A 15722-nucleotide genomic window follows, 5' to 3' on the forward strand; every position below is an offset into this window, starting at 1 on the left:
TTACAAAAGTCCAGAGTTCAACCTTCAAACCGCACCTCTTATCAAATTATCTAGTCTATTAATCCATAACATGTTATATTTCAAAAAATATACTGTATATTGTTTCATAAAAGGATCCTTTAGTCTTTTATTTTTTAGGTGGTTTGGCGACCCCAGAGCAAATCCTTCTTTATATCCTTCTTGTTTCATAATGTTTTATTTGACCAGGTTTGTATAAACTGTAGAGTCCACTTCAGTCATTCTTAGCCAATTGTCTACTTTGTTATAATTTGTGGCGAAATGTTTTGTGGAAAGTAATTCAAATTGATTGAGGACTGAAAATAGATGGGAATTTTCAAAAGAGCTAAATCCATACAGTGATTATAATGACAGAAATTGCCTTTAATTTTTAGCCATTTTCCCCTAAAGCTGAAAAGCAAACACTGACAGACGGAGAATGTGTTCCAGATGACATCCTATTCCCTAAGAAGTGCCCTTCTCTAAGTTGTCAAAAGTAAAGCACTTCACGCTTTATGATGCCATGTGGACCACTAAGATAGATGTTTAGATGGTGGAGATATCTGGCGCAGCGCTTATCTGGGCTGTGCCAAGAACGACCTACTGTTTATCAAGCCAATCTAATGGGTTCACTGTCCAAGGGAACACAACTCCTTTTGGTGGGCAGTTTGTCTGATTCTACTGTGCCACCCACAGACCAATTGAATTCCACTGAATGGAATGGCACATTGATACTAGATAATGCTGCGTTATAAGATGGCGTGCAGAATGGAGCCTTAGCGGTTAGTTTTCATGCTACGGATAAGGGCTGTGACACCAAAACTAAACCTGCTCTGTGTCTGTCGCTAACCATGTTCCCCCAACACCTAATGCATTCAAAGCTTGTCCTCCTGAATGATTACTATGCCACCTGAATTATTTCATCATTTATAAATATTCTAAACATAATAAATCATCTGTTGACCCATGCAGGTACGTAGTCATTGCGATGGAGGCTCTGGACCAGCTCCTAATGGCCTGTCACTCCCAGAGCATCAAGCCCTTCGTAGAGAGCTTCCTCCAAATGGTGGCAAAGCTGCTGGAGTCCCAGGAACCAGACCTGCAGGTTCTGGGGACCAACTCTGTAAGTAACACCCTGTGGTTTTCTGTGTATTTGTTGGTAGGCGATGACACTAACAATGTGTTTGATTCCTGCTGAAATGTGTAAACGAAGACCGTAAGTTGAATAATACCGGGATGGACACATGGGGCCGACGAACGAACGGATGGACTCTGAGAATAGGTCGGGGAGGACACAGAGACGGGCGGAGTCTGAGAAGGGTCTGACAGATGTTGTGCCCCAACACCCTAAGTGAGAGAGAAAGAGAGCGGGGAGGGTTGGATGAATATTAGACAAAAGGCCAAAAAAAATATTTGAATGTTCCCTCTTTGTTGTGAGAATGTTTTGGTAGCTGTTTGCTTAACATCTTTGCTAATTGGTATTAGCTTCTCATGGTGGGTTGATTGAGTTAGCCATGTTTTACTCTGAAGGTTTTACTCTGAAGGTGACATCGACATTGCCACCTGTTCATTTGAGCTGGAAAACAGAGCCCTAGATTAGATGTGAACGCTGATGCATTATTTATGTGTGGTATTTAGAGGCTGACCGTTGAGCCTGGAAGAGGCAAAGAAGGGAGTATGTGGGAGGCCAGAGACCGCCTTTAGGTTAAAGCCAAGTTAATTAAATCTTCTGGCTTATAGTACAAAGCTGAACTTGTAGTTATGTACTTCTCACGGTTGCCCCTACCTCAGTTCACTTGTTCAGAAGTAGTTAGCAATCATGTTGGTTTTGTTCGCTGTTGGTTTAGTGACCAACATATAGCACTTAAATAATCTGGTTAAATATCCTGAATATCCTTAAAATGAAATCTGACAGGCCAAACAACAGCATTAGCTGCTAGTTCCTTCCGTTTTTTTTGATGTGGCGGAGGGAGAGATCCATGTCTATGTGTACATGTTCCTGATGTCCCCACAAATGTATCTGACTTTCAGTCCTTAAAACGTGCTCGATGTGGATCTCCCATATGCTTTTATTGTTGTTCTTTCAGGTCTCCACTAGGGGAGAGGGGATCTCCAGATTAGGGGTTTGGTTCAGGAAAATATTACAACTCTGAATAGTGTTAGAATTTCTTTTAAGGTATTAGCGAGTAGGTTTGAAGTTAGGCGTTAGGGCTAGTTTAAGTTTGGGCAAAAAAAATATTCAGGTTAAGGTTCGTGTTAGGGTCAGGGTTAGGTTTAGGGCTAAGGAATAGGGAACATATTTCTGGGTCAGTGTTCAGTCTCTGATACCTGTCGTGGCAGTATTGGTATTCTCTCAAGTTAAATGATGAAAAGCAGGTTCATTAGTAAAGTCACACCCACGAGACCAATATTGAATGGAAGGTGTTCCAGGCTCGTAGTGCTTTGCATAATAGCCTAGGGACAAGTTTAGTATGGAGGATGCCTGCATTATTTCTTTTCACTCTTCTGCCTACCTTTTGCCTTTTAGCCTTATGGTAGAGCTACTTTTATTTTTAGGTTCTACTATCTCTTTATTTCCCTAGTTTCTTTAGAGACTGTGAACAAAGAACATAAGACAAACAATGTTTTTGGGTACATTTTCTGTTCAGCTATGGCATATTTCAACTTTAAAAGTAAAAATGTCATGCATTCTCTCTCTATTGCTGTCAGTGTGTATGCCTGGTTTTAAAGGGATAGTTCTTCCAAAAAATTTAACACATTTATGTCCTTAAGCAGTTTTATGTCCTTAAGGATTTATGTCCGTAAGTAGTTTATGAACAAGGTTTAACTGGATTGGGTTTGCAAATGCCACATGGTCATGCTATCGATAATTATAATATGACATACATATCATTTTAATATCTCTAAGTTACTTTGAGTAGCTTCACAACACATTTCAAATATTCTGGGAAGATTTGGACATGATGTGCGAAAAACAGCCACACAGCCGGCACTCTGGCCTTTTGTATGGCACTCTGGACTTTTGTTAAAATGCTAGCCGTAAGAAACCATGCCAGGCAACAACTAATCGATAAACATCAATAATAAAAGTTGTTCCCAATGAATGCCATTATGGATTAGTTGGGTCGACACGAGACGCAGCAACAAATCCAAAAACGCTGTCGGAGGCTACCCCGAATGGAAGTCAAGTACCACCAAAAACATCTGAACCGGGCCTTTGTCTGGGACCGCTTTCCATTTAAGGATTCAACTGAAACAGTTTGCTGAGCAGAACTCTCACGGCACCGGTACCTGACTGTAATGCCTGAGCATTTTGTACAAAGACATGTTGTAGCTGTGATGACTGAAGATGAGTTGTGCTCAGCACAGCAAGTTCATATAAATTCATTCAATATCCTTTGTATTCCCGGAGCTAGATTTTAATTGAGGAATATTTCATCTTGAATGCATGGTTGAATTAACGTCATGTTTTTCACCAACAAACCGGTCAGCAAGTTTAGTTTGTTTATAGTTGAGTTGTTTATAATATAATTTGTTACTGATGAATTAACCCATTTGGGTCAGATTTGGTGAGTTATTTATTTTTCTCCAGAACCAATACAATGTAAACATTTAGGCATTTAAATGTATTACAGTTTCCATTAACATTTACAGTATCAGTTAAGCCTCTCCAGCAGCTTCATGATACTATGGAATGCTTTTCCAACAGTTTTGAAAATAATTATGATAACTCTTTATAGTTTTTATTTGGCTTGTTTTAATGAAGCCATTGTAAAAGGATAAGAAACATAGTGACCATTAATTTATTTTAAATATGACACTTGCATTTAATTCTGAATTTGACGTGTTCTTTTTATCAGATTAACCAAAGTAGCAATCGAGAGATTAATCTATTATCAAAATAGTTGTTAGTTCCTGCCCTTAACTCAACCAAACATGTATTCCTCTCAAAATATGTCCAAAGAACTACAAACAGGGCAAGAATACTAATGTAATATTTTGTTATTTGGGTGAACTATCCCTTTAAGTGTGGCCTTTGTCCCTGTTTGCTTATGTAGTCCCACATTGTTGTTCTACTTCCAGGGCTTGCCATTGAAGGCCCCTGCTCATGATATCCAGTCAACAGAGGCCCCATTTATAAGAGTAACAGGGGAGTCTTTGTTATTTTGGAAGTGGGTGAGAGAGCCATGTTCAAAAGCAATGATGTGGAAGTCTCTGACTTGAGTACTGTTTATAAAAACTTGAATCCCTTACACCCTTATCCTGGCTCATATACAAACACTCAACCTCGCAAGCTTACGATCATAATTTAACCTTTCACCTATTTCTTTGCAATGTTTCCGCCTCCAGTATTAAACAAAATAAAATCTTATTCCAAGTTAAGGAAACAACTCCACACCATGCTTTAAACAAAAGGACAAAACAAATGTTGTTACATTTGATTAGATACACGTCTCTATTTATTTCAAACACTTTTTAAAGACTACCTACTCGTAACAGATTGAAAAATATCTCCCAGGATGCCGCTACAGGATTAAGGTTGGGGTCAGGTTAGACAAAGACATACCGCACATCTCTTGGGATTGGATACCCCAACCACAACATCCTATCAAAGCTTTACTTGGTTTAAAGCTATGTGAGTGTGCTGCTCCTCCTAGAGGTATTACTTACCGTTAAAATGTGGGTGCATGACGTTAAACGAGGACCTGTACTGTCGTACCGTAAATTAACCGGCATACGTCAGCCACGGTTACATTCTCTATTGGTTCCGATGCTGTTCTATTTGGATGAGTGCAGTCCACCGATTGTTATTAACAGCAGCAATGCTGCTTGACACTGATTCTGAAAAATTTGTATTTGTTTCTCATTATTGGTCTTTAATATGCGTTGCAAACTGGTACTTAGAACTTAAAACCAATATGTATTGCTCAAGTTCCTGATAGGATTCCCGATAGCAAAACTGAAAAACATTAGAAGTTTTGAATGCACTTTAATGACTAAAAGGGCATAACAATTACTTCAGAACTTTGCACACTTGAAGACCACTCATTCAAACATTTGTCATTTTGTTCTCTAACATTGCACCAACCCCACATTTTAATTTCAAGTAATCCTGTAAATGTACATCTACAGAGGAACGTTTGGAGGCTTTTATCAATTGAACTGTTGTCCTCACGTTGAGCCTTATCCATATTCAACATTTTCCAAGAGCGTAAGAGGTCAACGAGCACAGGGGGACACTTCGGGCTGGATAGATTGTACTTTTAAAGGCTTAATCCATTATAAACTAGATTTTCCAACTACATTGCCTTTGGAACGTGTTCAGGCCCCTTTCACTCCACCCTTTTTTATATAGTTCTAATTTCTAAATGAATAAATACATTATATTTGCTATCAACCTATAAACAATAACCCGTAATGACAAAGCAAAAACATGTTTTTTGAAATTCATGCCTGTTTAAAGGATTGAATCCTAACCACAATCGAAGCATTTTCTAAACTACAGTATAAAAAAACATGGAAGTATTCAATAATAATTTCGGTATATAACATAAAAAGAGGAGCAAGTGAAAGGTTCTGAATACTTTCCGAAATGTGCTTTATGTTAATGACATTTTCACACTATATTGCAATGTGTAACGGTCAGAAATGGTGAAACAGATGATAATGCAGTTTCTTTTGTGAAAAGAGTAATTTGAGAAAAAGTTGTAGAATTTCACGCAACAGGTGGCTGTGCTATCAGCAGAACATCAGCTGCCATTTCCTGATCATTTCCCGACCAACACATATGTTGAATCACCACTGTTTCCCTGCCACTCTGCAGGTGACGGCTAAAACATCACGGCCGCCCCCGGTTCTTTCCCCCCGTTATGCCGGCTCGTGTGTTGTGTCCTGTGAAAAATACAGAGTTGTGTGGTCTTTTTGTGCTTGTGTTGGGTGTCCTGTCCTGAATGACACTCGTAGAGATTTGCGTTGCAGCCGTGTGGTGTGATGATCGAGCTGTCTGTTTGTGGATGGCAGGTTGAGTGGTGAGGGCCAGCAGGGATCCACTAACGTCCTGGTTGGTGAGAACCAGTAGATTTAGCCCAGATATCCACGGTGATCAACTGCTCGCAGACAGAATGGCAGAGGCTGGTTGGACATTTTTAATAACATGGTTTAGTCAAAATGTAGTCGTCATTAGTCAAAGTTAAAGTGAAAGGGAGATACCGTCACGTGCTGTCTCTTAACGTGTGACAGACATACAGTTGTATTTTTTGAGGTCGGCTGATATCTCCAATCTATAGTAGATCATCCTGGCTTGTTGGTAGATCCAAACAATGTATGCATTCACTTCTGAAAGTAGCTCTGTTTAGGAGTTCTAAATGCCTTAAAACTGCTTGATAATGAAGTCTGTGATCTTTGGATTCGGTAACAATTCATTTTTAAAATACTGTTTTTAACAGGTTTAACATAAGAAATCATTCTTTTAATGCGGCACAACCAACATTGCAAGCGGTAGCCAATTGAAAACCCAAGCACTGCAGTGTAATTACACATGTAATACGGTTCACTTACCCATTCACTTAGCATAGGTTCACTTATCTGACATGTCGTGACCGTGAAAAATAAAGTTCCACTGTCTTGAAGAATATGGAATGGAAAAAAAACAGTACACGTGAATTTTCTGTAAATTGTCATTCGTCACATCTATTTTCCAACAGTTTGTCAAGTTTGCCAATATTGAGGAGGACACCCCATCCTATCACCGGCGCTATGACTTCTTTGTCTCCCAGTTCAGCGCCATGTGCCACTCAACCCACGAAAACCCTGAGACCAGAACCCGGTAAGGAAGGACAGGTTTCAGAATAAACCTGTAAGGATTAAAGGGATAGTTTGCTGACATTCAGCCATGGTTCGTGATTGAAATGTAAGTTTGTTTGTGAGTTGCTAATATTAATGTTGGAGCTACATAATGACTAGTTGAACAAAGTGTCAAAATGTTTTGCTATAAGTTGTTTTTAAATGGTCTATCCCTTGAAAGGTACAGACAGGTCATACCGTCAACAGTGTTTTTAACAAAGAATGCTTTCAATCATTCGCTTCTTAAATGAATGTACATAGGTTATTGCATTTAAAATGTTATGTTGTATACCTTTGGTTGATTATTTGTATTTAGAAAACAAAGAACAAATACTGGAGTTAGCACTTTGATTTATGGCCATTCTGGACCAGAATTCCGCATTACACTGCTCTTCAGTATTGGAGAGGGGCCTCCACTAACTGCTCTAACAGGTCTTGCCTTGGGAACAGTGTAGCATCTTTTCCTAACCATTGCTGGGTTTTTATTTTTTATTTTGGGTCACTGCCCTACCAGAAGATCTGCAACCTTCAACAGAGTCTCAGTGGGCTCCAAAACACCTGATGTCATGATGCATTCCACACATAACAGAACAAATGCAACTCCACATCAGTGTCAAGTCACCCCAACATTACAATGCTGATCAGTATAGTCAAAAAGCTATTTCTTTAAATTGGTGCACAAAATATTTCTCTGTGGTTTTTACAGTAGGTTTGTTTTGTGTGTTTTCTCATGTTTACCAAAAACCAAATACATTGTTCTAATAAGATCTGCATCGCTGGCAAAACAGCTGAAAACAGATAGCACTAGGCAGTTACTGTATCTTGGCCAAGGGCTGTGGAAACAGTACATTTATTTTGTGTCCAAATGATTTGTTTATATTTTCTATATTATACTGTATTTAAATTAACAAGATAGCGTGTCATGTTATCTTACATTTCTGGAAATAAGCAAGGGTGTCTGGTTTTTATTTTGTTAAATTAGCAAGGGTGTCTGTATTTGGCTGCATCAGTGTATGTATACTGATTATTATAACAATCCTTTCAATGATCCATTTCCAAATCACCTACGCTAACTCTATAGCTCTCTGCTTAAGAGAATGAAAACATAAAAGATTCATCCAAAAACATATTTGTACCTCCAAAAATAAAAGATGGTGCAACATTTTTAGATAACACACTGAAATGAAACACTGGCAAACCAACCAGCCAATAAAACTTGCTTCATAATCGTAGTGTTGCAGGCAGGCATTTTATACACAGGCTTGAAGGAGGACACTTATTCCACCAGGAGTGAAACCTCTTTCTGAACCTAGTGAAGACCCAAATAAAGTATTAAGACGACTGGGTGATTCGCTCTTTGCCAAGAGACTGCATCCCACCACCAATATCACTGTAATTATTTGTTTAAAAAAAACACATCTCAACGTCCTGGCGCTAGTTGAACAGTGTAGACAGTGCAAGCGGAAGCCCAGGTAATAAAGAAAAACCTACCTTGTGGTTTGACAAGAGACCAGAAGTGCCCATATATATATATATATTCCTTTATTGGATGGCCAAGGTAATTTATGCTACAGCTTGAGCTTAGGACAGAGAAAGAACCCATAAGCAGATAAAACATCGCAAAGTTAATGAAATTGCAACAACAACACAATGAAATGTTCCTCAGTGCAGCTGAAACAGCTAAGAGATATGTATTTGTGGAACTTTAGAAGATAATAAAGTTTATGCATTGTTTAATATCCTAAATGGGGTCCTAATGGTAATAATAATGGTAATACTTCAGGTTTTGTGTGTTTTTTAGCATTTTGAAGGTTAGACACATTTTCATAATGCATTGTTGTGAATGGCAAGTGACTTAGTAAAATTTGTCAAAACATTTTTAAAATTATTAAAATGTATATTAACATTAGAATACATTTTTTCCTAAATATGTACACATTTAACAATCATTTGTCATAAGAATATTGATTTCACGTACATAATCTGTCACAATGCATTTGTATCCATACAATGTCTATGTAATATGAGAAGGATCCGATTCCGAGGTTTCTGAAACATTGCCAAATCAATCAAAACACCACCATTTGATCAGGGCATGTAACAGCAGATAAAAGTGTGTGTGTGTGTGTGTGTGTGTGTAGGATTCGTGTTGCTGGTATCAAAGGGCTGCAGGGCGTGGTGAGGAAGACTGTAAACGATGAGCTTCAGGCCATCATCTGGGAACCCCAGCACATGGACAAACTCATCCCCTCCATGCTGTTCAACATGCAGGACGCGGAGGACCTAGACCGGTACGTTTGATTAAATATACACACCGACGCAAGATTTCTCAGGGGAGAACAATGGATGGAGAAAAACTCTTCAGGTGGGTTTTTTTTTGTTGGTTGGTTATGATTAGCCTGTATTGTTCTGGTGGAGAGACCGTTGGAACGGCGGAAGACTGGTTGAAGGGGTCGGCGATGATCTCACATGCACACTGTCTAGCCCTAAAGTTGTGTAACACCAGGATGGAGGGCAGGTAGAAGCCGATAAGTCTTTCTGCCGGCAGTACAACACCGACCCAAACTCACAGAAGGAGGATTGAACCAAGGTTGTTTTTTTCTTTTCTATTCAAATATGGACCACAGTGCAGGTGCATGACCTCTGCCCATGGCCTTCAGTGGGAGAGGGGCATGTGTGCCCAGGCTTTTAGGTCATGTCCAAGAGGGATGTCAGAATGTGGAGGCGGGAGCCACGTCTCTGCATCTTGGAAATCATCCTTGGGAGGCAGCATCTTGGGAGGCAGCCTGAACTTCCTATGTTTTAGATTTGGGTCAATAAGAAATGTTGGTTTCAAGTTCAAACATCCTTGCAGGATCATTTTCCATATTCATAAAGGTTTTGATCATTCAGTTTCGGGGGAAAAAGTTTATATCCTAAAAATATATATCTAATTACCCACTAACTATAAACAAACGACCGTTTTTGTGATTTTTGTTAGTCTAAGTTTAGTAATAAGTAATCATTTGACAGGTGAAAGTATGTACGTAATCAACTGAATCTCATTTGCTAAAAATAAACCTTTTTATTTCTAAACAAATGCAGTCAAGCTGTCGCTTACTGTACCTTAAACCCTCTGTTTCTCCCTCTCTCCTTTTAAGTTATAATCTACCACTGCTCTTATTTCTGAATGGTGACAGAACACCAAATCCCCATGAGCCTTTGTCTGTGCCTTTCTATGATCTCTGTGCAGTATTTAAGCCCCTAGCATCCCAGTTTTAGCATGGGTAATATCGTGTACTGCAAACTCCCCCGGCATCTAGCATAGAATCTCTGCCTGCGTCCCAAATGACAACCCGTTTCCACTACCTTTGACCGGAGCCCAGTTAGGGCTTCCTCACAGGTAGTGAAGAAGTTGTGCACTGTCAAGGGTGCCATTTAAGATCAATGCTTTCACCGCGATATCCTATTAGCCCGAGGAGGCTGAGTGCCGTTCGCCCGGGACCTTGAGCCGGGGAATTACCGCACTGCAGTCTTCAGCAGTACCCCTCGCGACCCCCATCCCCCCCCCCCTACTTCAATCAATCTTTTTTGGAGATGGGAGAAAAGCTTCACTGTGTTTCATACCGAAATGACCCAGTTGACAGAGGAAGCTGTTCAGGCGGACTCTTCGCCCACGCCTGAGATTTACCCCGAGGGAAGAGTCTGATTTAGAAACCTTGCCACCTGGCGGCTTGGCTTGAAGAGAAGCCCGCTTTGTGGAGATGGGACTTACCTTTCACCTCTTCACCCTATCCCCAGTGAGCAACGCCGCCGACTCCGCCTCCGATTCTTCCCTAGCTGGCACCATCTCTCCTCCTCCCTCCCTTTCTCCACGTCTACGGTGGCTTGTGCTAAAGCTATTTTTGGCAACAGACCTTTTCTTCTCCGTTCTCCGTGTTCCTACAGTGCAGAGAACTGTCTCTGAGCCGCAGACGAGCCCTGCCAGAGCACTGCCACATGCTGTGGAATCCCAGTTCTGATACACCTTATCACAACAGTGACTCTCCTTGTGCCCTTGTTTGTCCATGTCCGTACCCTTTTAACAGAGTAATGAGGCTTTGGGCAGAGTGGGAAAGGTAAACAACACATTTAGCTGCGGCGTCTTAGCAGGGTTGTCATGATATATTAATGACCATATACCTCGTGCCCCACAGATACATCATTGCTGTACTGCAGGCTGACATCTGTGGTGTAAGTTTTATGTGGCGACATATAAACACTGGGTTGTTGGAGCCTAGAATACTGTTGGAGCCCTGCATTTGCCTTTTTCCTGTTGTAACATCATTAGTAACCATGTGCTGTGGTGGAATCCTGAAGGAAATTGGCATTGCATTGTGCCTTAGAACAGTACTGCTGGATGAGGGGGGTTCTTTCGCGTTTGGCACATAAAATATATTATCAATTCAAGGAACAAAGGCATGAAAGGTCTGAAATAGCAGCACTCACCGGAGGTCTTCGCCTGGTTAAAATATGCTTTTTTCGGTCTGTCGGAAACTCTGATAAATGCAAGTTCATTTTAGATAACACTGTATATCCTTCAGTATCTCCTTTGACTTTTGTGCTGTATTTGATTTGACTCATTATTGATTAGGATTGTGTATGGCAGTGTTGCAGGAACTACACCTCAAGCATTAGTCTGCATTTTATACCTGCCGCGAAACCAGATTTGTGACATTACATTTTTTGTATTTACTAAAAGAAATCGACTGTGTTTGGGGATAACTTGGTGGGTAAGCATCCTCCGTTGGTGCGTCTTTTATCCAAGGACAAGGAAAGGGCATTTTCCCTTCTTTTTTTTTTTTACCCTGTAAAAGGGTGATGGATATCTGATTCATTTAATGGCCTTTGTGATGCCTGGGTGTGACCAGAATGCAAAGCAGCAGACGTTGTGAAGACACTGAGCCAGGGGTTTGTTTGACATGTGTAGCCGGAGTAGATATTCCCTCCATAAGGAGACATTGATCCAATTGCAGCTGTGCCCGGGCCATCAACCAATCACTGACATTGATTGGGCTGCGGCTACACAGGCGAGGGTCAGGGCTAAGTTGATCCAATATACTGTATACTGGATCATCATTATCCACTGGGTCCCCGCTGCCAATCGCTACTATTGATCTACTGCAGCGTCATGGTTCTACCTTCCTGTATACTGGATCAGCAACGCCACAGTTCTGGGAGACCTTTTCTTGAATGAACAGTATTCGCACTGTTCAAGCCGAAAGACTCCATACTCGCCGCCTCCAACAGGGTTATGCTCTTGTTCAGTGTCAGGCGTGCAGTTGCTATATGGTACGGCTTCGTAGGGAACAGCTCATGAGGAGAACACGGTGGCTGAGACAATCAATAGATCCTATATGTTACCTCTGAGGTGAACATACCTCATTTAGATAATTTGGGTCTGGATACTAGGTGGGAGTTGGTTAATCAGCTGTGTTCGTTAGAGCGTTGGTGGGGTAAAAGGCTGCACTCCTGCTTTTGCCTAGCGTGGGGCAGTCATGGTGGCCTTTTTCTGGAACGGTTGTTCAGAACCACCACCACCACCACATTCACCCCACATGCCTTGTGTTGAATCTTATTTCTTGTGCACACAATATATACTTTCTTAGGAACTTTGTTAACATTCCTTAGTACTTATCTAATGAATTGTAATGGTCAGGCCTTGCTTCTATAGGTTTTTCTAGATGGGTTCTTACAAAAAGACAAGGCGTCCATGTTGGTGTTTGAACTACATAATGGCCTGCTTTGAGAGAATGTCTCTCTTCATCTGCTGTTAATTGCTGCTCTTGGTGTTCCATTGTCACACCACAGACAAAATATTACAAATTTCATAATAAATATTCTTCTCATAGGGATTAAAAAAGTATCTTTGTTGTTCCGCAATCACCTGTTAGCATATCAAAGACTTTTATGGTGGCTGGCTGGTTAATGCGAGATTTTTTTTTTTAATGGTCATTTCAAATTTGATTTCTAATTTCTTTCCCCTATTTTGATCGGCTTGCTTGGGAAACAATCAATAAGCGTTTAATTTCCCATGAACCGAGTGTGGGCTGTGAATAATGGAATTGTTTTTCTTTCCTTAGGGATAATTGCCCGCAGCACATCTGTTAGCGGCTTATTGCAGGGAAATGATTTAGCATTTCATTATTTTATCAATATCATACACAGCATGATGCACTGTTTGTGTGGTGCAGACAAATGTGTTCAGATTCACATAAACGTCTCACCTTTTTTCTACTTCTCACTACAGGAAAGCTCATAGGCATGTGGTCAGCAGCACCATGTAGTATAGTACACCCATAGTGCTTTGGTGTACAGTAACACACTATATCGAAGGGGCTACTTGGGTCATATTAATACTGTAAATTGGTTCTGCGTGATGTTGTAGATTAATGTTTCTGTGCTCAATTTCTCTCTCCCTCTCACACACATATACACACACACACACACACACACACACAGTGTTTCTTCTATTCATCTCCTTGCCCCAGCCTGTGCTCAAACCAGGACCCTTTGAACAAACCCACAAGGCGTCGTTAGCTGTCACAAGATTGTAGAGCGAGTTGTCACTGATTCAAACACGGAGCCCCGCTGACCAGCTGGCCGTTTGCACTCAGACACAGTCACACTAGCGGGGCTGATTTCCACAACAACATGACATCTGTCTCTTAGTTACTTTGTTTCAGCATATTGTCTGCTTTAGGGTAACGGATGACTTGTCTTTCTCCGTCTGTCAGAGTGGGTCACCCGGGCACGCCGTCCGGGCCGGAAATGGACGGGGAGGAGAACCCAGCCGCCCTGGCTGAGAGCTGCTTCCGAGAGCTGCTGGGAAGAGCCGCCTACGGCAACATGAACAACGCTGTCCGGCCCGTGCTAGTGTAAGTAATACAGTCACTGGTCTCTACAGACAACCTGCCCGGGGAGGCTGGTGGGCCAGGCATGCATGATGAGGAGGTCCTCTCATTGTTATGGCAGGAATGGAAAATAATTCAGACAGATTTCAATCCCAGTGATTCAATCTTTTTCCCATCGATTCTATTACACCCTCAGGGCTCATTGAGTAAGCCACGCAGGAGTCCATTTTATCAGAGGACTTGTCTGTTTCAAAGCTCTAATGATGTGGGCTAATTACAGACACAACATACACACACTCACAAATGGCTCTCGTCTATCTCTCACTTTTTGTATTTCCCTCACGCTCTGTAGTTCTCACTCCTTCAGACTCTCTCACACCTGGCTGTGGAGTGTGAAGAAGCCTTCTGCTGGGTTCAGAAAGTCCTCTCTTACCCCTGTGCTTTGATAATTAAAATGCTGTTGAATTTGCAGGATGCAGCAGATTGAGCCTCAAAACACTCTTTATTTATATCATCACCGGTAAGGCGAGGTGCTGTTACTGTTGCGTTTTAGTTGCATTCATTAGGAATCCACCTTACAGGCCAAAACAGAGAGGGACCTATATGAAAATATCTGGCGAATAGCTCTTCTGTTTTTCCATGCAAATGTGTTTACTAAAATTAGCCTTAAATAAATGCAGCCCTGGGAGTGACCGATTTTGTTTTTTTATTTACAAATTCTTTAGCGACAGATCTGTGTCTGACATAATGTATGCTTTATAACAATGTCAGTGGAAGCGGAGCATCTGGTGTGAGCCCTAATAGTGTAGGATCATGAATATTATGTTGTAGAAACCAAACAAAAGAAAATATTTTATACTTTTTTTTTTATTTGTACATTCAATTATGTAATGAAAATTACCCGGTACTAGATCGCATATATTTTGAGATGGAACAGGCCCTTAAATATAATTGTAACACCCCATTCACAATCAAGATTACCCAGGGAATTTATTATAGTCCAGGAAATATATGCCACATTACTGTTGATGTTATTTTTTCATAAAAGCATGAAATGCTTTTATGGCACACATTAAAGTTTTGGGACCTAAACAATTTTAGACATTGAGTCAATGCAGAAATGCCTCCTGGCAGCCATGGCAGTCAATTCACGGTCCCCATCCAACTTGACAGAGCTTGAGCAATTTTGCAAAGAACAATGGGCAATAATTGCTGTGTGCTATACTGGTTGAGACCTACGCAAATAGACTTAAATAATATGGACTAATGAGTGAATACCTGTGCCAAAAAACGTTTAATTCAATCCATGTTGTAACACAAAGGAAAGGTCAAAGGGGTAAATCCTTTTGGGAGTCACTGTTTGCTGCAGTAAACCTGATAACACAGATTTAGTGCAGATTTTGTTGATCATGGATTGCAGTGGTGCCATGAGAAACGCAGCCTGGCCATTTTGCTAAAAATATATTTTCAGCAAATCTGCTGATTTATAAAAATGTTATGTTTGAGAAAAACCACTACGTTAATCCTTGGAAGAAAATGTATGTTTCTGGCAATGTGTACGCAATAGAATTTTAAGTTTTTGTACTAGGCTAGTCTGCTGCTGTCTTATTGCCTGTGGTTTTGGAAGTCTATGCTTTGTGAATTCATTGAACAACTGGAGGGTTATTATTTTATAGTAATGTGTGCACCATACAAAACCTGACCTGAGGTTCCTCAGACCTACTGGTAGCTGTAATCAATATCAGGGATCCTAGTAAGTTCACAGCATGGATGACCAAAAGGTTCATAGTAGAACAGACCATATTCTAACTATGCAGACAAGGGTCAAATATTATATACCTACTTACATTTCGGTCATTTATCAGACACTTTTGTCATGAGACTACTAGGGGGGGCAACCACACAACTCAGTAATAGTGGGGCATCCAATGTGGTGAATCAAATAGTTCAGGTAAGGATGTATAACTGGCGCACAGTACTCATTAGGTCATACAGTGCTTTTGGAAAGTA

At 40.7% G+C, this 15722-nt stretch overlaps 1 protein-coding gene across 5 annotated transcripts in view; it reads left to right on the forward strand.

The window, feature by feature from the left end:
• The window catches only part of efr3a (EFR3 homolog A (S. cerevisiae)), an 87455-nt gene that overhangs the window by 31154 nt on the left and 40579 nt on the right, over positions 1-15722 (forward strand). For all 5 annotated transcript variants that reach the window (XM_010893009.5, XM_010893000.5, XM_010892991.5 and 2 more), the window contains 4 exons: positions 970-1120; positions 6702-6823; positions 8982-9131; positions 13596-13736. In XM_010893009.5, coding sequence (XP_010891311.1) covers positions 970-1120; positions 6702-6823; positions 8982-9131; positions 13596-13736 — 564 coding nt within the window. The remainder of the gene's footprint in view (positions 1-969; positions 1121-6701; positions 6824-8981; positions 9132-13595; positions 13737-15722) is intronic.

Source organism: Esox lucius, chromosome 3 (assembly GCF_011004845.1).
Source record: "Esox lucius isolate fEsoLuc1 chromosome 3, fEsoLuc1.pri, whole genome shotgun sequence".
NCBI lineage: Eukaryota > Metazoa > Chordata > Actinopteri > Esociformes > Esocidae > Esox > Esox lucius.